The 24,084-nt window shown below is 33.7% G+C and overlaps 3 protein-coding genes across 7 annotated transcripts in view; 2 read left to right on the forward strand and 1 right to left on the reverse strand.

Moving 5' to 3' along the window:
- Positions 1-1,604: 1,604 nt before the first annotated feature.
- On the forward strand, positions 1,605-4,122 carry LOC128895250 (DNA repair protein XRCC1). The gene is made up of 3 exons (XM_054157690.1): positions 1,605-2,169; positions 2,228-3,671; positions 3,748-4,122. The coding sequence occupies exons 2-3, from the start codon at positions 2,293-2,295 to the stop codon at positions 3,884-3,886; spliced, it is 1,518 nt and encodes a 505-aa protein (XP_054013665.1). The 5' UTR covers positions 1,605-2,169; positions 2,228-2,292; the 3' UTR covers positions 3,887-4,122.
- A 357-nt stretch (positions 4,123-4,479) lies between these two features.
- Positions 4,480-7,045, forward strand: LOC128895254 (proteasome inhibitor PI31 subunit). The gene is made up of 5 exons (XM_054157697.1): positions 4,480-4,690; positions 4,992-5,141; positions 5,228-5,493; positions 5,726-5,878; positions 5,954-7,045. The coding sequence occupies exons 1-5, from the start codon at positions 4,544-4,546 to the stop codon at positions 6,078-6,080; spliced, it is 843 nt and encodes a 280-aa protein (XP_054013672.1). The 5' UTR covers positions 4,480-4,543; the 3' UTR covers positions 6,081-7,045.
- The window catches only part of LOC128895257 (PRL-1 phosphatase), a 67,458-nt gene continuing 49,662 nt past the window's right edge, over positions 6,289-24,084 (reverse strand). For 3 of the 5 annotated variants that reach the window (XM_054157700.1, XM_054157699.1, XM_054157703.1), the window contains exons 2-6: positions 10,836-11,160; positions 10,262-10,739; positions 10,043-10,174; positions 9,817-9,983; positions 6,289-9,731 (exon numbers count right to left, since the gene is read on the reverse strand). In XM_054157700.1, the coding sequence (XP_054013675.1) occupies positions 9,620-9,731; positions 9,817-9,983; positions 10,043-10,174; positions 10,262-10,378 (528 nt within the window). In that variant the 5' untranslated portion in view covers positions 10,379-10,739; positions 10,836-11,160 and the 3' untranslated portion in view covers positions 6,289-9,619. Of the gene's footprint in view, positions 9,732-9,816; positions 9,984-10,042; positions 10,175-10,261; positions 10,740-10,835; positions 11,161-11,572; positions 11,676-14,405; positions 14,702-24,084 lie in introns of those variants that run through there. The other 2 variants (XM_054157701.1, XM_054157704.1) reach the window with 2 other exon arrangements.

Here is a 24,084-nt window from a genome sequence, read left to right on the forward strand (position 1 = left end):
GCTTACATGAATATGAGATTGAATTACTAACAATAATAAGCATGATAGACGTGCAAGTTCTAATAAGTGTTATGGAGGAAGCAATATACGTTATATGCATTGAGCTCTATCCTAACTGGAGTGTGAACTCCTGTAGGAAGAAATAGAGGCGACGGAGGTCCGAGAGAAATGCAAAATGGGTGGTTCCGGTATTATCCTATAGCAATTTTATTTGTAGAAGGGGTACAAACGTACGCCGTAACATAACCTACCCGAGCATCGCTGAGCATTGTCGAGTGAGTTACTTTCAGATTCTTTTCCGCATAAAATTGGATAAATACAATATAAATTGAATTGTGACAAATAATAAAATTTAGCTCTTTACCAAATTGTATATATTTGTATGATCTAAATTATAGTGTGTAAATTATGTATACTATTTCATTATTATGTCATTATTATTAATGTTTCTATCGTATTATATATAAATAAAAAGGAAATAAAGTTTAAATCTGTACATAATTAAGGGTGCGCAGGACCCAGAGCCAAACTCCGAGTTGACTTCAGCGACAGTCGCGGAAAAAGTAGGAAACTCCGGGACAAGGACAGAGAGAGAGAACAGGATACAACATTTGCAGGAGAGATGAGGACAGGGTGATTAGGCTACCATGATTCTTGGCAAGGGTATTGAAGCAAAGAAGCAATATTTTTTCACGATTCTTTTTCTAAAATATTCTTTACATCACTCCGCATGTCACTCTAACCAAGCCGATTTTGCAATTTCGATCTTGAAACTTAATAAATAATAAAAGTATGGTTTTTTTTTCTTATAGAATAAATTTGTTTACAAACACTTTTTCCAAAATCGGGCCTTACAGTGGCATGCGCCAAGGTATAAGGAATATTTCGAAACCAGAATTATTAGAAAATATTGCTTCTTTGCTTCAATAGTTTGATTCACTTAGCTTGACTAGCCTAATCGCCCTGTCCTCGTCTCTCCTGCAATCGTTGTATCGCCCTCTCTGTCCTTGTTCCGGAGTTTCCTACTTTTTCCGCGACTGTCGCTGAAGTCAACTCGGAGTTTGGCTCTGGGTCCTGCGCACCCTTAATCTGTAAATAATTTCTAGTGCCGCGAAATTCAAACAAAAAGGAGTCTGTTCTTCCTCCACACATAAATTTGCTATAGGATAGTACCACCGGAACCACTCATCTTGCATCTCTCACGGACCGGCTTCTCTCTCGCAGTTCACACTTTAGTTGGGATAGAGCTCAATAGTTGTATGACACCCATGCACTATAATAAAGATAATAATAATAATAATAGTATCAGTGGCGCCATCGGTGGGAAAAGGCTCAAGTTTGTAGTGAAAAGGCCCAAGTTTATAGTGAAAAGATTTCCCACTGTTGCTGCTAAATGGCGCCACTAACTAAACTTTAAATAAATATTCATAAAAAATGATAATTTATATTATACATCTACAATAATATATTGTAGTGTCATAAATCAATGAAACGTATTAATTATGCATTTATTAAAAAAAAAAAGCAGTATAATTCATTAATATATATCGGTAGGAATTATTTTTACTACAAACTTGGGCGTTTCCCCACCGAGACGCCACTAATATGTATGTATGTACACAATGCTACTCCAATTTATAAAATAAAAAACAGATATAACGTACAAGTATGTACATTATAAAACTAACAACAACGCGCTTTAAATAAAGCTAAACCAAGCCACTGAACCTATTTGCAAACAACTTACTAGTTGAATAATGTATTAAAGTAATATGAACCTCAGTTTTTTTCTAAAATATGAAAAAATTCAGTTAAAGTTTGCGCGTACGTTCCCGCGTTACTCAAAGCTTTGGTATAGATTTAAATTTTTACATTAACAAGAGTTGAAAAATATTAATTAACATACTTTGTTGCGTTGTTGTATGTTGTCCAACAATCTTAATATACGTAATAAAATCTATAGATATATTTTAGTGTGGATACACGATTTTGCGGTTAATTTTGCCGTATGTATAGTACATGACACGCGTGATTGTGATATAATTGCACTATGATACAAATCGTGAGACGACTCATTTATAAGTAATAAAGGAATTAAAATTTGTTACTTGTACTTAGACTACTACATACATGCATATATTTACATGTAATGATTACATGAAGTAAAAGGTAGGTTATTATGACTGATCTTCAAAATGTAAGCACTGACATCTATTCAACTTTACAGGTGCTGTGATGATAAATGTTTATGTTTCTATATGAAGAACACTTCCATAGTAGATCTGAAAAACAATGATTATTAAATTAGCAAGTATAATAAGCTGCTCTTCGGAACACCTATCTTACCCTGCATCCAATCTGCTTCAGCATAATTCAAACAGTTCGTGGAGATGTGCCAAACCAGCAGAAATGCTTGCCACTGTTATTTTTCAATTGAAAGAACCATCTTGCATCACAGGATTGGATATCGGCAATTACCGTACCTGTGTTGTAATTGTTACTGCTTCCACATCCGCAGAACCCGACAATTGGATTCCCATAGTAAACCACCAATTTATGACGCACGATGAAGCAGCAAATGGCAAGTTTAGAGACCAAGTGCAGATATTTACAAAGAAGGAACTAAACCCTTCCACTTTGAAGATAAAATTTGACCGGGTAAAAGTGACCTGTATGCAATCTGCAAACTTGAAAGAATTGTTTGGGCTATCTTTTATTGTGCTGAAAACAGAAGTCACAGTTGATTTAGGATTGGATGTTTTTGGGAGGTTTAAGTTGAAACAGTCTGAAGAAGATGATAGTAAATCATCTGTAAATGATTTTAAAGAAAAGTACCTTAAATTGACTACAACTAAAAAACCAGACTACAAAGGTGAATTACTTTCAAAAATCAAAGAAACTAGTATGAATAATTTTTCGAAACGTCAAGAAGAAAACAAAGAAGCTATGAAAAGACCACTGTTGGAGAAATTAGAAGCTGGAAAAGCTGAGGAAGTATTTGGAGCTAAAAAGGAAGAAGTCACTAATTCACCTTCTGTAAGTAGTTCTAAAGCCAAAGATATCTATATCATTGATAAGATAAATGAATCAAACAATAAACCAGTAGTAAGAACTCCATTTGGTGATATTGTGCCTACACCATCGCCTAAAATGAATAAAAATCAGAGACATAGTACAAATTCAAGAAATCGTTCTTCAAGCCCTGAAGAAAATTCACAGAAACATACTTCAAGAAAACGGTCCTTAAGTCATGAAAGTTCTTCAAAGGAGAACATAAATAAAAAGAAACGTAGCTGTTCCCAATGCCAAAATGAAGAAGATAAAGTTTGCAAAACCTGTGGACGATTGCCTGAACCTAAACCAATACCAGAACCAAAAAGATCTCCAAAAAAGAAAAGTGCTGAATCTCAGAAACCAAAAAAAATGTTTTCCAAACTTTTTGAGGATATTACCTTTTCCCTCAGCGGATATGTTAACCCCCAAAGAGATGAAATTAGAAGAAAAGCTCTAAAAATGGGCGCGCGATATATTGCCGATCCTAACACGACTAATAGAAAATGTACTCATTTGATTTGCGCATTTAAAAATACACCAAAGCATAAGCAATTAAAGGGTCACGCTAAAATAGTTTCACATACTTTCATTGAAGACTGTTTCAATGAAAAGAAACGGTAAATTGAGACGACTTTTGTTTTCGTTTTAATAATTTTGAGAATAAAATAGTTCGTAAATATTTTGTCTTTGCAGACTTCCTTGGAGACGATATGCTTTGGAAAGTGAAGATGTCGCTGAACCAGAAAGCGAAGAAGAAATTTTGGGTAGTTCGTCACCTCCTCCAACAGCCAACATATTCGAAGAAGACACTGATTCTGATTCTAATTACTAAGCTGAATTCTTCAGAAATTATATTTATGTGACAAGTAACTGCTGGCAGAAAGTTCGAATTTTTGTGTACATACATAACAGATAAAAATATTTCTTTAGTGCCTCGTATAGTATTTTTGTTTTTTTGTATAAATTTTTGTTTAATGAATCTCCCTATTGGAATGCTAAAAGACGCAATAATTTTGTACTGTAGTTTTCTACAATGTTCATAAACAAAATATATAAGTTTTTCAATAAGTTGTTGTATTTTAATAACTTCGTTTATAACCCAAGTCACCCACAGGATGAATTATTTATTATTTCATACACAATCATATTTCGATTAGAAGATCACTCCAATAAGTTCACCTCTCGTCATATCAAATGTTTAAGCTGGTTTGAGCTTAGAAGTGGCAAATGTTACGAATTCATTTGTTTTCTATCGTTATATTCCAACGTCAAAATGAAATTACAATTATAATAACCATGATTTAAATACATGAAATGTTGATAAACTATTTCCATAAATTGACAAAATGAAATTCAAAGTTCATCTTCGATATGTTCAAATCGTTAAATAACAGTTAAATCCGGTACCGGAAATCAAATGGTTAGTCGAATGCAGACATCGATGGCGTGAACTTCATAACTTCAAACTCGTTTGTCATTCTCAATCAAAATGGTCGATGAAACCGAAATGTTCGGCTTTGAGCTTTTACAAAGTTTGTACGACACGCAAATTGTGAAAAAGGAAGACGTTCTAATCCTGTTCGTTCACTGGTATTTTGTGAAAAATGGATTCAGATGTATTGGCCTCGGCGATAGCGTAAGTTGCAATAAAAAACATTGTTGCTGTCAGTCACGCAATACCGACAATAATTTTTGCCCAGTTTATTCGTATAATAATAAGAAATTGCGAATACATTCTCTTATTAGTTCGTGATTGTTGTAACACCTAACCTGTAAAATGTCTGTAGTTATTTTTATTTGTTGTCAGCCATCGCGAATCATTTAATAATATTGCAGTTTAAATTGACATTTCAGACGATTTCAATTTTGTGTTACTAAATACGTTTGAGTAATGTAATAACATATTTCAATGCGATTTAAACAATTTTTTTATTTAGAAAGCGTACGATACATCGGAAAAGGGATCAGAATTACTTCCAGAGGGATGGAACACACAACCAATTTACGCTTTACGTTATGTAAACGATAAAAAATTGTATATATTCCACGGTGTAAAATCTGATGAAGATTTACTTCTGAACTTGTTGGTAATTTGAAATTATATTTACGAAATATATTTTTTTAATTTTCGGCACACGCGATAATACATTAATTACAAATACTTTGTTTATAGAGGATGAACGATCAAAATGTATCCAATGCCCAATTTCCAATTAATGCAACCATAAGTAATCTCCATGGACCCTTAGAATCTGTAATGCCTCCGTACCAAAATGTTTTACAAACAATTCAAACAAATCTTGTTGAGCCGATACTTCCTCCAAATACTGCAGAGAATTCTACCCAAACAGCAACAGTAAATACAGAACAGCGTGTTCCAAGAGAGACTGATCCATTAAGAGTACCCTCAACACGTCCAGCATCAGCAACAAGCCCATGGTAATATTCTTATCATATGATTCATAAAGAAAAGAAAATCTTTGCAGATTTCACTTCAATACTGACATGAATCTCGAAGACAGTTCATTAATACTTGAACTTCATAGTAGAAATAGTCAGAATTAAAACTTACCTATTCAACAAGTAGAATTCTGCAAATGACTAGAATTCTATTACATCTGCGATATACCTGAAATAATATTACTTTTGTGCTATATTTACAATTTTTAAGGCGACCTGATACAGATCCAAGAAATGTAGGGTCTGCGGACTTAAATCCCTTAGCACAAGGAGGTGGTATGATTTACGATCTCTTCCCGCCAGAAAGACGCCGTCCCCACAATCCGTTTAGGCCAGCTTTAGGAGTTCCAGGAGTACTACCACCGTACGTTAATAAGATCAAGTATATAATATTTAATTACAACTTATATTAAGATTCTTAAACATTACCTTATCGCAGAGGAGCTGTCCCCCCTTATGCGAGATTCGATCCTTTTGGTCCACCGGACATCGATCGACCAAGACCACGTCAAGGTCAAGACAATGACCACTTACCTCCGCCAGGATACGACGATATGTTTATGTAAAATAAATGAAGTAACTGTATAAATAAGAAAAATATATTAATCCAGTTCTTACCTCTGTACACAATGTTTGCGTATACTTATAATTTTGTAAAAAAAAAAAACTAATAGGAATTGTTTAAATAAATTTCTATTGCATTTAAATATTTTCGTAAAAATATCTCGTACTGATAAAACACAGTTGGTTTATGAGATATCAAAAAACGATTGATTTCTTCACAAAACGACTTCCATTCTTTTTTTTATTTCATTACTGATGTTTTACAATATAACAAAACTTTCGTTTAATTTAATCATATGTCATTAATAGAGCAGTAGGTAGGAAATTACATTAACAAATTAAATATATAATAGTAATTTTTGTTTAAATTGCGCTAACTCGTTAAATTCATTTTTCCGCTTAATCGATTTCAAAGGACTTTTATTTTTTATTACGTCGGTTCAAAATAGAGGATTTCTTTGCTACCTAAATTGTTTCTGTTCGCAGTATTCATGAATTGAAACGTTTTTAAACATAAAACACAAAATATTATATGAAAACGATGTTCACGATTACCATTATAAAAGAATGGCAATTTAACCTATACACGTTTCAAAATGTTTTCATAGTTTTTTTTTTTTTTAAATAATAAAATATCATTTTTAAAGTGTTTCGATTCAATTCTTCGAGTAAGATGCAATCGTAAATATTCAGATCAAAACACATTAATATATACGATTTAATCAAATAAGAACTCTACGAATGTCCATTAACTTTCAAATTTGGAAATTGTAAGTTATGATAAGCATTTGTTTAGCAAGGCCAATCATATTTTATCCCTTTTTAACTTTCGATTTTCTCCGCAAAAATGTATCACAGATAAAAGATATTCACTCATATACATAATTATTTCTGGCAATGAAATATGTCGCTTGAAGAAGTGAATCGATGTGCAAAAATTAAATTCTACGTGATAAAAAAAAAAAAATATTCGTTGGTAACTTTCCAATGAATGTTAGATTTTACCTAATTAAAGTATCGATATCTTACTTTAAAAAGGATTGTATGAAAAAAAAACATTACACATTACTGTTCGTAACAATTGTCATAGAAATTGAACTAAAAGAAAACTGAATAGTAAAAGTTATTCAATTTCGGATCTAAGGCTCGATAATTTTCTTTTTTTTTACGTATGTCCCTCGTCCCATCCTCTGGTAAAAAATATTGCAGTTTTTTTTTAACATTACAAAAAAGGAGCTGTACCAGGTTCAAATTTCATTTCGAGTCTGCGATCACGGTGAATGTACTCGTACTTACTGGTACGTAAAAATTATGCACAAAAAGGACAAAGACTGTCATTAGCGACGCACGCAACATCGTGTAATTAAATTCATTAGTCAGTTTCGTAGAAAAATGTCATTTGGAATTCTTATATACTAATTGGAGAAAAAAATAAACACAAACATCGACTATGACAATTCACATCACTCTTGTACACAATCTTAACTAAGCACGAAACGGTAAACACAATTCACGTATCTTAATACATGCCGAAATGTACATTCACGTCAAATCAGCAGACACATGAAATGATCTAAGTATTACATTCATTATTTTAGGAGCGAATTCTTTTTCATCTATCTTTTGAACACAGTTTAGTGTGGCGTACAGCATCACCGACAATTTTACCAAAATCGCGAATACAATTACGACGCTTCACACAAAACGCGTATGCAGCTTCTAAAATTTATCGAATAAAAGTAGATGTTTAAAAAATTTTGGTGAAATTGCCGTTAAGCTACGATAAAAGTGATATATAACTCTGGAGTGATAATTACTTCATTTTGTTTCCCAATATTCGTTATTCAAGTTAACGCAGATTCCAAGTCCAATAAGAGTTAAGAACACCCATCGATTCGGCATGCCATTGGAAATGCAACGCTGTGCTTCTTTCGTTTATGTTGATCATTTAAAAAAGTAGTATTCCAAATAGAAAAATAATTGTTTAGTCGCAGTGTATTTTAAGACATAACCTAAAGTGATGGATTACCTAGCGTTAATTTTAATTAATGTAAGACTCTGCAATCTTATCGTCGCATATTTAATGGTCATTAATTTTAAAAATGTTAGAGTAAAATTTTTGTTTCGTCTGAAAATGCTAGTGGACTCCTTGTTAAGGCTTGATCTAGAGACACGCCTGGATAGCGTGAATCATTACTGTATAAAGGAACAATACTAGCATATTGGAACCGCGAAAAGCGGTTGTAAGCAAATCAGTATCTCGTCCTATATTAATCAAAATCGACGTCGGATAAATCGTTATTTCTACTTTAGTTTATGTTTTAAAACTAGTATTCACAGATTTGTTCATTAAAGTATCTGAGAACTTTTGTTACCTTTTTATTTTATACAAATTTAGTACTCTTTACAAATGTGATAAGTGTCTCAAAATATATGTTGCATTTTAATGTTAATTGTTAACAATATATTGAGTCGCTTAAAATGCTTGATTTAAGTTGAGTATTAATTTCCGTTACTTATGAGAGTAAAGAACTGCGTTCAAATAATATTTGCAATATACATAATGTACATACCAGTTTAATCAAACTCGATCAGGTTGGATCACCTACAATGTACATATTATTGTTGTACAAAGCACACTTTATCAAGTGTTTAAGATGCATGTTCTTTAATAAATATATTTTAACTTATTATTTCATTGATTGTAAAAGAAAGACACGTACAGATCTTGCTTTTATTTAATTTCCTTGGTTAATGTCATATGTGCATTTCTGTTTACGATCATTAATTTCTCATGATTAAAATTGATTAAAAATTGTTGTTGGTAAGACACTTATACATTTTTTGTATTCAATTGTCCTAGAAAACGTAAGTTTTTATTGCACTAATTCGTCTAAAAAGCTACGTTCTATGACAGTTAGATACGACCGTAGCACCAAAGGAACTATATCTTTACAAGATATCAAGCGAATTTGAAATGTTTTCTCCAACTATCCCTAAAATATTTTATATAAATAACGCGTCAACTAAGATTCATAAATTGATTGGTAACGTATTGCATATTTTATTTTCTTGGACCAAATAAATGCAGCCTTCCAAAGTTCTTGTACAAAATAATCTTAAACGAGACACTAAGTATGTATGTCGTGTAATGTACAAGTTGATCTAATTTTTTGTTATATAGGTAATCAGATCCATTCAAATTTATTCCTCCTTTTATCGTAAGTAGAAGGCTTCTTCCTGTTCAATAGGATTTAACGTTGATTCGATATAAAAAATAAATACAAAAATTTCATAAAAGGTAAGTGTGAAAATAATTATAAATAATTTCACTTTTCAATTGCTCGATTTATAACGGAGAATCGGATGATGCAAAATATGACGTTTAAAACTGTGTAAGTAGTTCGGTTGCATTTCCATTGATATAGGCCTTTCAGAACAGAGTCGGTACAGTATGTCTCTTGTTACCAGGCATGAAAACCTATACAATTAGGTATACCAATCAGTATGAATTAGTAACTTTTCAAAGAAATCGTTTAATCTATTGGACGCAGCAGGAGTTCTTCTGTCCATTTTTGAGCTTCAACCGAGATTTGGGACGATATTTTTCAAGGTAGGCCAGCTGCTTTGCGTTGATGGCGCCTCGTCTTTTTCTAAACAAATACATACAATTGTCGTTACTGTTCGACGTACAAAACACAAAGTCTGAACCATTGGGAATAGTAAGTGTACGCTTACTCTCTGATTAACGCAACTGCATCTTCATACTTTAGACCCAATTCAATAAGAGCAAGTGCAACTAAGACTGGTGCCCTGCCAAGTCCCGCGACACAATGCACTGCCACGCATGCATCAGAAGACTCACGGAATCGATTTTTCAGCAGTTCGAACCATTCATCGACGACCTGGAATACAAATTTATTCATCAATTTACATTTTCTAGACCAATAACCGCTATACTTACTTCGTTTGGTGGAAATGTGCCATCATCGAACACCAAGTCTATGACATTGATCCCTTCTTCTTTAAGTTCCTCAACTTTGTACGTTGGTTCACAGACCCTCACTACTTCTTTCACATTGTGCTTCTTCAGTTCCTAATCAAGCAACGGAGTTTGTTAATTACGATGTATCATGAAATGAAATTCCTGGTGATATTTAATAAAGGACACCAGAAGACATACTTGAATAAAAGTATGAATGGTCTGATCATTGGGCCGATCAGTGATGAGGAACTTCATGTTTTTGTATTCGATTTCGGCGGGCGCCGGCCTGATGTCCTTCACCCTCATGTTGCTCATTTCCTCTTGGACAACAAGTGGTGTACTCCTACTGTTTTTATCGTTCTAACTCTTTTTTTAATGATTTTGTACGACACTGTTCCTCTTCACTTTTAAAACGTGCCACACTATACGAAGCAACAAAGGCTGAATTTGACAACTTAGCCCATAGATGTCAGTCTTATTAAGTTGTTTCTCATTTAACTAATTGAATACTTGTTTATTTTTTTACAGAGGACAGAACAGTGGGTTCACATGTAGACCTCGAGAAGGGTTGTGGGGGTGCGAATTTCGCCGAAGGGTGAGGACTACGTTACATTAGGCGTTGTTGATATGCGATTGATTCTCACTTGGAATCCTTGACTACGATTCGGAAGATTATCTGAAAAAGAAGAAGATTTTCATGAGAGCTGCCACTAATTTTACAAGAAATAGATTTATTTGAAAACACTACAAGATTCCTAATGTTGATTCTTACCTATTTGGCACTGGGTGCGCCTGGATCAGGTGCGCTCAGTAACTATGACGCTTGCATTTAATAGTGTAAATTAACAATTGATTCTATTAAAACCCTCTATGTCTCGCGTGATGACTAGCTGATGATTTTCTGACTTTGAGGCAACAATCCCAATATTATCAAATTTTCCTTTGCCCGATTAAGATATTCCTCCTTACTCCTCCTTTAATGATACCTAGCGAGTTCTAGGGTGTTTGGGCGTGTCTCTCTATTTGTGTTGAGCCTGGCAGTATTCTGCACTATCCAGCTGAAACTCCATGTATGTGAGGATGCACTCACCAGGAAACTGTAACATGTAAATAGAAGTATGATGTTATTCATCAATTTACAGAAAAATTAAATAAAAGTATACCACTAATTACACTTGTCAATCTATTAGGAAATACGTTTTGCATATCAACAAATTATTTACTTTAAAACTGACCACCTTTATGACAGAAACATTGACTTTTATCTGTAGCACGAATAAAGGTTAAGTCGGCGTCGTAAAACGATTAGCTTTGGAAAAACAAACAAACAAGAAATGATAAAATTTAAGAACGCTACGGAACATCTATTTCGAGGCATTGTGCGATATTTTCGTTCTGTTTACAATAGGGAAACAATTACAAGTTGTGAATCTCCCGCACGTGCCAAATTTAATCGTGCGCCAATTTTTGCTAGTAACATTCGCATGGACAATAAATAATACACCTCACCCAGAAAATCTTCAACGATTCCGTCAATAATTTTCCGCAATAATTCATTACGAACACGCGGACGTACGAAATTCGTTTCGTTGAGAAAAAGCTTAATCGACCACGCAAAATCCAGAGAACCTGCGATGTCATAATGACATTAGTCGACTCGATCTCGAAACTCGACCGCAATCGATTGCCGTTACAGCTAAATTCACGCGACTGCTATACGAAATGCATAAGAACTCATGCTGTGAAATATTATGTGTACAAATTAATTCTGTGCCTCTGTATTCAATAATTTATAAGTCTAGTTTAAATAGGTATGTTCAAAATATTAATATACTCCAGTGTATTAACGCAATTACGATTTATCTATAAACATAATCGAAGGTTTGGCTCGATGGTCATTGCAATGCATCTATACGAACTTTAGTAGGTATCAAATTTTGCTTATTCTTATTTTACAATGTATGGCTACTAATCTTCGTATATACATATCCATACCTAATATACCTCCTATACCTGTTTATTACCTAAACAATATTACATTCTACTGAAGTTATACATGATTAAGGAGATATCCTAAATTAGGAGATCTAAAAAAAAAACGGTTTTTCGTGAATTTGTTTAGGATGGAAAAAAATAATTAATTCTATAGAACTTTTTATCCTATTTTCATAAACATTTCAGTAGTCTACAAATTTTTTCAACAAGAGATATTCAAATTGAGTCGACTGTGACGCACATTTGTAGAGCATCTCACAATTAAAACTTCCTATCGGCGGGAAAGATGCGGATCGTAATTTCGGTTTGACACAAAAAGAACCAAAAGAAATTTTCATTTTCATACATTTTTCTTGTATGTGAACTAAGAAAAACCCGCAAAAATGGTGAAATGTGAAATTACTGCATGTTTGAAAAAAAGAACGAGTTCATCGGGTGAAAATAATCACTTTAACTTGATAAAAAAGTTGTTTAAAATTTTTTTTTGTACGAATTTTCTTGGTTCATTTAAAAGAAAAATGTATGAAAATGAAAATTTCTTTTGGTTTTTTGGTTTCAAACCAAAATTACTCAAGTGCTCTACAAATATGCGTCACAGTCGACTCAATTTGAATATTTCTTGTTGAACAAATTTGTACAGACTACTCAAACATGTATGGAAATCGGATAAAACGTTCGATAGAATTAATTATTTTTTTCCATCCTAAACAAATTCGCGAAAAATCGCTTTTTTTAGATCTCCTAATTTAGGATATCCCCTTAAATACAAAAGCAAAGAATTAATTTCAATACCTAAGACATGCTAGCAAATTCCAACAACCTGTTCTCCAATATTATCTACCAATATTTTCTCTTTTGTTAAAATATAATGGATAAACGCATGGTATCTGCATTTTTCTAAAGTCCAAAAACTGTTCGAATAGTTTGCGGAGGTAAAAATTGAAGTACCAAGTGACTTAGCTATGTCACGTCTTCGTGGGGAAAAAATCGGATGCAGTAGAAAGAAAGGCTTGTTTTAGGAATGCCACGGCACGAGTCTTTTAAATTTATCGGTGGCGCTAGTCGCTCGTGATCTGAACGGACTGCGATATTCCAACCATTTTGACCAACGTCGAACAAAGACGAATTCTCTTTGCCTTTGGCACGAGAGTTTCATGCCGATGCCAAACGAAACAGATAGTTCCTGAACGTGCACGTTCCGAAGATGTGCTTCCGTCATTTTATAAGCAGCTGATACACTGTGACGATCGTAAATAGAAATCCTTACGTTAACCTTCCAGAAAATAACATGGAAGCATGAAACATAAAACAAATTGCAACGTGTAGAAAATTCTACTGCTCTGTTAAGGGGTTAGTCGCAATCAGGAAAATGGAATCGGACAGTTTCTTGTGTGTTTTTTTTTAATGCACAATAGTTTATATTTTATGTTACATTACTCGATTGTCCACGATTCATTTTGCTCCATTACTCCGTTACAACATGAATATCTATGAAATTAGATTGTCTATTTATATAAACACGGGACAACCTAGTATATTACAAAGTATCTCTTAAAGAACTATAAAAGAATTTTTGTTTTAAAGAAAGATTAATTCATTTCGCCATAACAGGCGATGGCGTGGGTGGCCACTTGGTTTGCGGTGAGCAAGATTTCTTCAAACTGGTGCACCTGAAAACAAAACTAAAGGTAGATTTAGAAAATATATTAGACTAACGGGTCCCTGATCAAAGAATTTTTTATTTTCTTGTATACTTTCTTTTTTTTATCCTGTACTGCTTAATTTCTGTAATTCTGAATTGCTTAATTTTAGTGAAAAAATTTAAAATCAACTTCAAATGTACGCCATTTTGTTTAAAATTAATTTCTTTCAAAATCCTTCGTTCAGGGACCCGCTAGACTAATCTATTTTTTAAATCTGCCTTTGTTTTTGTTCTCAGGTAAATCAGTGTAGAGAAATCTTGCTCATTGCAAACCTATGTTTTTAAATCATCGTCCACGTCATCGGCTGTTATGACGATATAAATTAAACGTTTCTTAAAACAAAAAATGTTTTTTAGTTCTTTAAGGCATGCTTTACAATATACTTAATTGTTACTTACGCAAATTATTATTTAATAACTAAAAAAAAATCACAAAGAAATGTCGTTTTTCCTCTTCCTGACTGCGACTAACCCCTTAAGTCTCGATATTCTATCACGATCATCGTCCTCTCAAACAGCATATTCAAGTTCCATCGATTGCGAGAGAAAGTTCTCTACCAACCCTCGTTTGTAGATAACGGGGACCTTTTTCGATCTTGAAACGAGGGATCGCTGTACTCCGATACATCATTTAACATCGAATACCTTTGCAAATGACGCGTATCGGCAGTCGGACACGTCCCTCTGTTTTCGTTCCAGATTCGCTAGGAGATAAATGAAACTGGAAGGAAATTTGATCGAAATCAACGATCCTCGCTCGACGTCTCTTCCTGTTGGCTCCTTCGACACTCAGTTTGCACAAGTATCAAAACTGCACCTAATTTCAAAGCTTTGCTTTGGCGAAAATTCGAAACCTCGAGCTCGAAGACGCCGTGGGTGGTGCCTCGGTCGCGCAATGAAAATAAGCTCGACTGACAGTCGTCTCTTTACGGACGTTTGTAAATTTGCAACGCACATCGGGAGCAAATATAGGTGCCGATAGCTCGGAGGGGACGAACACGACGGTGGCGTCGTCCCGTCAGGACGCCGAGACGATTTACGAAACACCCCTTTTTACGTAACGACGGTTTCGAAAAAGATGACGACCTGCCGTGGCCATCGCTCGAACTGCGACGCCCGGATGACGGATAGGTAAAAGTGAGAGCTCTGGCGTTAGGATCGACGTACCGGAATAACCAAAATAATTGGCAGCTGGGTACATGAGCGAAACAGCTCGCTAGTAGCGTGACTACTCGCAGCACGTCAAGGTCGAATCCATCTCGCTGACCCTACGAGGTCGATCATTCAATTCGTGCGTGTTTCTAAAGCGATACGACTAAAAAAATTAAGCTTCAAACTAGCTTTTACCAGCTATGTAAGCTACAACGAATTTTTCATTCGTTACGTCAACGTTTTCGACCCACTACTCTTCGGAATAATGTTATCCCGTAAGGAAATTTGAAATTTTTCTTTCATTTTCAAAGTATTTTCATGAAAGTATTGCACAGATGAATTGGCGAGATTTTCCTGAGGAAAATGAATTCAAACACGACCCGATTTAGACTGGTTTAGATATACAAGGTGGCTCGTTTAAATCGGAACGATTAAAAATAATTGAAGTTAATTATTATGTTTTTTAGATTTGGATAATACATTGGGGCTCAAGTACAAAGATAAGAAACGTCGATTTCTGGAATGAAAACGATGTTCTTCCTTGATGCAACGACACTGATAGATCCTCGAATAGCGTCGGCAATGTACAGTGGGGTGTAGAATGTATTCGTAAACCGATCAATTTCCCAAAAATTGTTTTGTGTGAAATTCTAGTTTCTTAAATTCTTTTTTTATAATCAATGATATTCTACATATTCTTAGAAATCTTTAGAATAGATATAGTACATCCAAACAACAATTACTACTTTATATAATTTGCGAAATTAACAAAAAAATGCGAAAAGTGGGTAAAAGTATAGAAGCAATAAGTATTTGGACGATTCTTATAATGAACCATTTACAGTAGAGTTTGTAACGTGAACACATTAGTTTATTGCTCCGTGCGAATTAGAAAACATCCAATTTCCAGTAAAGTAGTTTTAAAAATGACTCTAACAGAGAAATGGAAGAAGATCCCTCTTCGAATAACATCGATATTTAAGTAATTTAATGCCTAAAAGAGTAGCAGTGATTACAAAATCAAAAGGAAATCCCACGAAGTATTAATTATTTATAAATTAATGTAAATTTCGTTCTTTATTTTGCGAAGTTTTATAATTTAAACAGTTGTACGAATACCCATAGCTTCTATATTTCTATCGATTTACGTTTTTTTTTCTGTTAATTTCGCAAACTTATATAAATAACTGTTGTTTTTTTTTTGTACTGTATCCATTCCAGAGATTTCCAAGAGCATCTAAAATATCATTGTTTATAAAAAAGAAGTTCACAAATTACAACTTTACATAGTTTTTTTTTTTTGGAAATTGATCGGTGTACAAATACTTTCTACACCCACTGTATATTTTTTTCGTTCATTTATCTACACGCGACAGAGAAGGGTGGAAAGTTTTCTTGATCGCGCAGCGGTCAATATCCTTTTTAATTCTCCATTAGAAAGGTCAGAAGCACCGAAAGAAGAATTGAATAATCGACCTGCAGGGTTAGCAAGAAGATCGATTCGACCTTGACGCGCTACGAAGCGCGCAGAGTCACGGTCGCGGATGTTTCGCGCGTGTCATCATCTATAATGCATACTTAAGAGGATATTCTACTCTAGAATCTCCAAAAAAATTATTTCGCTTCTTGACAATTTTTTCAAATGTATGTTAAACTGTATTTACAGTGGGTGTAGAATGTATTTGTATACCCACAATTGCCAAAAAAACTTTTGGGTGAAATTCTAGTTTCTTAACTTCCTTCTTTATAATCAATGATATTTTGCATATTCTTGGAAGTCTCTAAGATAGATATAGTCCAAACAACATTTACTAGTTAATATAATTTGTGAAATTAACAAAAAAATATGCGAAAAGTGGGTAAAAGTATAGAAGCAATAAGTATTTGTACGATTCTTATGACGAACCGTTTACAGCAGAGTTTGTGACGTGAAAACATTAGTTTATTGCTCCGTGCGAATTAGAAGACATCAAATCTCAAGGAAAGTACTTTTAAAAAAGACTTTAATAAATGAATTGAAGAAAATCCCACTTCGAATAACTAATAATTTAGTTAATTTAATGCTTAGAAGAATTGCAATAATTATAAAATCAAAAGGAAATCCCACGAAGGAAATATTATATACTTATAAATTAATGTAAATTTCTGTTTTTTTGTTTTTTTTAATCAAGTGTTAAAAATTAAACAGTTGTGCGAATTCTTATTGCTTCAACATTTCTATCGATTAATTTTATATATATATATATATATATATTTGTTAATTTCATAACTTACATAAATAGCTATTTTTTTTGTACTCTATCTATTCTAAAGATTTCCGAGAATATGTAGAATGCCATTGTTTATAAAAAATAAGTTAATAAATTACAATTTTACATAGTTTTTTTGGAAATTGATCGATGTACGAATACTTTCTATACCCACTGTATGATCAAATGTATTAGGTAGACTGGAAAGTAATGTCGTCTCTTTTACATTAAATTCAAACAGATTTTTAATAAATTTCTATTTTTAATCAATTATGGAATCGCCATCGTTATCAACAGCCTTTTGTCATCTATCGTGCAAATTTTCAATGCCAGGTCGATAAAAATCAATGAGTTGAGTGATAAACAAGTATTTAAAAACGATGTTACTTTCCAGTTCACCTAATATGAAAAACTTTAAACGCGATTTTCTCGTAGTCATACTTTTTTGAATGTTTGGTACTACTTTTAACTATTTACTTTCAATTATGATTATTTTCATTGAAAATGAATTCCAAAGAATACCTAAAGATTCCAGACTAGAATACACTCCTTGAGAAAACAAGGACAATTTCCCAAAAAAAGAATATTCACGAGAAAAGAAAAGTGTAAGGGTTAAAAACCAGCCGCGTGAACAAAGGAGAATGATCGCGTATCCGTGAGTTTACCGTTAGCACTTTCGGTAAGAGAGCGTCGTCGACGGAAAAAAAAGATTCACTGAAATCAACCTAGAAACCTACTTCAGAGCGGAATACGTTAGGTTCAGTGAAAACGAGTACGAACACGAACACCGGCGCGGCGCAGCAGCCGTTCATTTCTCTCTCTCTCTCTCTTTTTACGGTCGTGTACAGCCATCCGAGAGAAGTGAAACGCAGGTAAAAATACGCAACCGTCGTATTTTTCTCATTTCGTTACAGTTTTATCCGCATGCATTGAATCGCGCCCAGAGAAATCGAAAATATTCAAATAGAAGTTTTCAGTCCTTCTTTTTCACTCATAACATGGAATATCAGAAATTTTTCCACATTAACGAGGTCGGATCAACGTTGACCAATAAGCTCGACCTTTTTACAACGACGAATTGTAAGGATAATATTTTATAAGTTTAATATGCGTTTTTGTTTAAAAAAAAAAAGTATTATACATATTGCAGGGTGTTTCGTTTAAGGAGCATTGTTTCGATATCTCTTGGGGGAATCAAGGTATCAATAAAATGTTTTTGAAAATTTTTGGATTTTTGGGAATTACGGTAAACATTAATTCCATAAGTCCAAAAATTATTTGTAAGATACCTGACTGCATACAGATATATCAATCTCTGTAACGTCATTGTACTGTATGAAATTTAGCAATCAATGAATAAATACAAAAAGTTATTTGATAGAACCCAAATTAACTTTTTCATATGGAACCCTATATACTTTTATTCGTAATTTATTGCACATTGTAAGAAAGAAAATTATTTTTATTTAATTAAATCATTGCTACGGTGTCGGGAAACTCATATACGTCGATAATAGTGTAACGACCTTCGTGTTCACATTTTCCAACCCCTTTGAAGCTCGACAATGAACACGTGACAGTCATTGTTACAACTAGAGAGGCACACGTACGCGGTTTCTGCGACGTCCAACCTGTTGATACGGTCAAAAACGTTCGGAAAAGCGGTTCTACCAACATATTTCAAGTCGCATCCACGACAAATCGGAATTGTAACCGCAAGCCAAAACGGACGCGTTGCTTCGGCAAAGGAAAGAATTCTTGCCAGACTTCCGTCATGTTGTTGGACACGTTCGTGCACGCGTTTCGGAACGTGCGTTTAATACACGGGCCGTTTTACGACACATTTATGGAGGTCACGTAAATATCAGCTAGATAAAACCACTTTCGTCGTGAATAACTTTGTCCTTCATCGGGACAACTTTTGTCGCGAATAACATCGTTCATAACGAACTTGGATCAAGTTTATTAATCAAAAAATCATTTTTGCAAAGTGATCACCTCGAAAACGAGTCCGGCAGCTAAATGTATAAAGGGTTTCATCGATTTCATCGATTTCATCGAATTCTGGCCGAACATACGTGAAATAGTACAATTTTGCGATAAAAAGTGCGATAAAGTGGTAAAAAATGAAAATAGGTCCAATGTGTTTAAGAGGCAACTTTTAAGAGACAACGAAGCCCTACCAGATGCAAGAAAATTCAATTCAATTGGTCAATTCGTTTCGGAATAAGAAGCAATACAAAATTTTTCAGTTCTTTTTGCAAAAAAAAAACGGGTAAAAAATGAGAAATTCCAACATTTTTTGATAATGGGATCACCCCAGAGACATGCTCTACAAGATGTAACAGGTTTCATCCCGATTGGTCAAGCCGTCTGGACGTAATCGAGCAACATACATATAAACAAAAAAAAAAAAAAAAATAAAAAAAAACATGTCGAATTGAGTAACAATACTCTATGGAGTGAAAGTATTTCTGGTAACTTGATGACTTTATTTTTAAAGAATTCTGTTTTCGATAAATATTTTATAAATATATTTATCTTTAATTACTCATAGTTTTATGATTATAAATGCGTGGTATTATGATTACTCTAGGAGTCTTAATGAAAAGTAGAGCACCCGATCCACACCCTATTAATCACGTTCGTGTTTGACTCTTTATTATTGGATTGCTAATTCAATTTCAATGTTTTAAATATTTTTGCATTCTATCTCTGTGAGACTGATACTTAGTCACCTGGTGAATCTAAACGTAATCTCAATGAAAATGTTGCTAATGGCTCAAGTGAAGCTTAAATTAAAATCCACGTTAATGAGGATGCAAATTTGCCTACAATTACGTTTACAAATAGTGGATTTCAGATACGTGGAAATATCGTGAAACCTCTATTTAGGCTTCTAAATATGGATTGTGCAACCCATATATCAATTATCTAAATAAGAATTGTTTGGAACAATTGTTCATTGCCACTCTCAGAGTAGAAATTGCAACACCTTCCAATTAAACGATGAATAACACTATGACTCGGCGGCAAGTTTATACTAGCGTTATCACTAGCGGCAGATAAGGGTTAATCCGTGCATAAGCATTGCGGGCAAATATATTATATTTACTGCGTCGCTTGCGCTAACGGCAACGCTATCAATCCTGAAATACACGTTGGTTAATAATAAAATGACGCTAAGGTACAATAAAAGTAAAAACGACAATGGAACGCCCCAACCAAACGAGACTCGACATTGTTACCTACTCAAGGTATTATTCGAATTCTTATTTAAAAATTTATATAAAAATGTTTATGTATAAATGAGCGATAAAAACAGGCGCCACTGCTGATATATTTTGTAATACATTAAAAGATGAATAATTGTTCAGCGTTTAACTACCGATACAATACAAATATGAATGACAATAGAATACCCTAATCAAAGCAGACTCGACATTGTTACCTGTTCGAGGTATTATTCAATGCTTATTTAAATATTAAAATTTAAATAAAGAGGCTTATGTAAAAGTATAAAAGGTGATAAAAATAGGCGCCACTGCTAATATATTTTGTAATAAATTAAAAGATAAATGATTTTGCAGCGTTTAACAGCGTTTAATATTAATCGTGAAAATTTGATTTTATTGTACACGTGTTACCCTTAATTTCACCATACCAAACACACTTTACTACTTTATAATTTCAACCTACAATTGAATATACGGTCGGCGAGTATTTATCGTAGATTTTCTGTTGTTGACACGCGATGGGAAGACATCCCGCGAATTATTTATTGAAATATCGACAGTTTCGCGATTCCATAATACAGGAGAACAATAAACATTCGATTCCAAGCAGATATTATCGTTCTTTTTTTTTTACGACAATCATAAATGATTTTTCTAAAAGTTCGTTCGTTTTCATGTTAATCTGCTTCTACCTAATCATGAAAAAGAAATGCAATTTCGGCGATATGGGTGGAGTTATATTCGTAACACTGGATCCGAATTCCGGGACATTCAATTCGGTTGAGTCACTTTAACTAAAGCTTGCGCAATTTCCCGACAAAATGGAACGCATCTTCCCAATTGGTAATTGGTAAGGAATGCGTGAACCAATTGCAACGAGTTATCATTGTCTGTAGTCTTGGCAAGTGAAGGCAATGAGCCAGAATTATTATGACTTTCGAGCGACGCGGTGCGCGTTTATTCAACTGCGTCGTCTTCGATTCATAATCCAAGACCGAAATTTCGAATAATGCAATAACATAAAGTCAAACAAGCGTTCGTCTATCGATCCTGAATATAAATAAAAATTTGAAATACATAGAATTTTTACATTATTTCACAATAAATAGAAATGTAAGCGTTTGGTCGGATAAACGTCACGAATAAATCGCTGTACGTTCATTTTTTTACTAGCGATAGTTTATTATTATTAAGAACGATATCAGTAATTGGAAAATGAAAATGACCTTTGATTACATCAAAGGCCATGAACTTGAAGACTTTATTTATGTTGCGTGCCACACGCGCTGTGTCATGCAAATTTCCTCTGACATTATTTTGTGTTTGACCTACTGAACCATACTTAATTCACCAACGCCGACAACAGTGGTTACCATCTGCGTTTGTTAAAAGAGGAACTCAATTTTCTTACAAAATGCGTACACCCTATGAAGCTATTCCTCTTTGTTACATTTTAAACAAATTTTAAAGAAAACATATTCAATGTTTAAAAATGTTAATTTTATTTAAATAAATTCATACGTATTCAAATTTACTCTTTTCGTACGTTCTATACTCGAGCAATACATAAATATAAATGTAAAGAAAAATTCCTTTGAAATACTATTTTGTAATAAATTAGACAATGATAATTCTATAGTATTCTTGGTTCCTCGAAGTAATAATTGAAGTTTTTCCTTAACGAGAGTGCCATCCATAGAAATGATAAAGCAATCATTTTTTGAGCTATCCTTGACAGCAATATCCTTATCAGAAACACAAGTTACCGGTGAAAATTTGCTATTTCTCAACTCCACGTTTTCATCCTGAATTATTCCGGGAAAAATAAATATCAGTCGATGATGGATCGACAATATGCACTGATTGTGATCGATGGATCAGTGACCACTAATAAAAATGTGATAAAGGAGTTCGATGGAATCGTTCCTAGGAATTCTACAACGCAGGCTTCGCGATTCATTTAAGAAAATTTGTCGAACTCGATGGTTTATCGTGCAAAGGCCTTTTGTTTCATCATTGCGCTTTCCAAACGAATCAAATTCGTGATTACGCGAGTCACAAATACATATCAGTTGCCAAGTCACAACGTAACAGTAATCATAGAATTAATACCGAATCAGACAGACAACGTTCGTAACGAATGTTAATAACAATTTTATTACTTATATTATTATTTTATATTGTTACCGAAGAGAGTCCAAAGTGATAATCGTAATCTTTAATAATTACTTGCAATTCTAATTGTTTTATTAGTTTCATTTCCTACTTTCCCCCTTTTACTTTAGAGAAGACGTCATCGGAACATGCAAATAAATTATTATTTATTCAACGAGTGAATTTACTTGACGAATTTTGCAATTATTCATTTAACGCTACTAAAAAGCTCGTGTAATTTAAACATCTTAAAAATCATTCAACTATTAATAATGTTTTTTACGTTCCCCTGACGAGATTTGAACTCACAAGCCCTAGATTGCCAGTCCAGTCCCTTTTCCACTGGACCATTGCAACACTCTACCACTAGTGTTCTTATTCGACTCTTTACTGTATGTATTGAGAATGTAGGCGTACTATATGTATATATGTATATATGAACATACGTATATGTTGTCTATTTATTTGAAACAATTTGTTTAATATTTCTTTAAAGGTACCGATTACAATGGGCCCATAGGTTTACACGAGCTGGTAAACGCAAACGCATAAATTCGTCCAGAATTAATTTACGAGATAGCAAACAGAATTTTAATTACCGTCGTCGCTCGAGTTGTCAAGTAAGTGGTGCACTTTATCGTCCCGTCATCGCATCTGTGATGACAGCAACGTACTTTAAAAGCTGTACCAGCGAATTTTAAACATGAGCGTACTTTACGCTGTTTGCGGTTTAAGTTTCATTTAACCAGCTAATCGCGGAATTATCTTCGAAGCACTGTCCGCCCATCCTTTCCCATCAAAAGCAATTTTAATGTTCCCAGTTACTTGAACTTCGCCGTAGACGTTTAAATGTTTCGAAATTCTGAAATGAATTTATTAAAATTTACTTCAGGACTCTCGCTAACAATTTCTTTTTCTATAATTTATCATCCCAACTTAGACTGCGGATCTTTATGCATTTATAGGAAATTTGAATGCGCAAGAACCTCCAAAATGCAAACAATATTCAAGAATATAAAAAAGATTGAAAGTAAAGTTCATGTTATAATATTTGCAAAATAAAATAAATTCCTATTTAGGTTCAATTTTTGTAGGTACGTTCGTGAAGATTTTATTTTGCATAAAGATCCGTGGTCTAGTTATATTCATACTATATACATGATAAGAATTCATAAGAATTATGTATGTATAACGATTATAATAAACTACTTTTTTTCTCAGCCACTATGATTCCTAGTGTATAATAAACATGTTTTAAATGATTCCTATTTGAATGCATCGCACTATCTCGATCGATGAATCGCGATGTCTTTGAAAAAACCTTGTAGATATTGATCACCAAATTGGCAGTCGAATAATTTGGCACGCGGTAGGAGTCAGCGCGAGCAAGTCCCAACAACGGAAGAAAAATATCTTCGTCGTTATGTCACAAGATAATTTGCGTGGATAGTAACTGTGTCGTCTTGAGAATCAACGAATGACAAGTGCAAGGTCCGTGTGATAAAACACAATGATCAAAGTGGCAAAAAGTCG

The sequence above is a fragment of the Hylaeus anthracinus genome, unplaced genomic scaffold (assembly GCF_026225885.1).
Source record: "Hylaeus anthracinus isolate JK02 unplaced genomic scaffold, UHH_iyHylAnth1.0_haploid 5, whole genome shotgun sequence".
Classification (NCBI taxonomy): domain Eukaryota; kingdom Metazoa; phylum Arthropoda; class Insecta; order Hymenoptera; family Colletidae; genus Hylaeus; species Hylaeus anthracinus.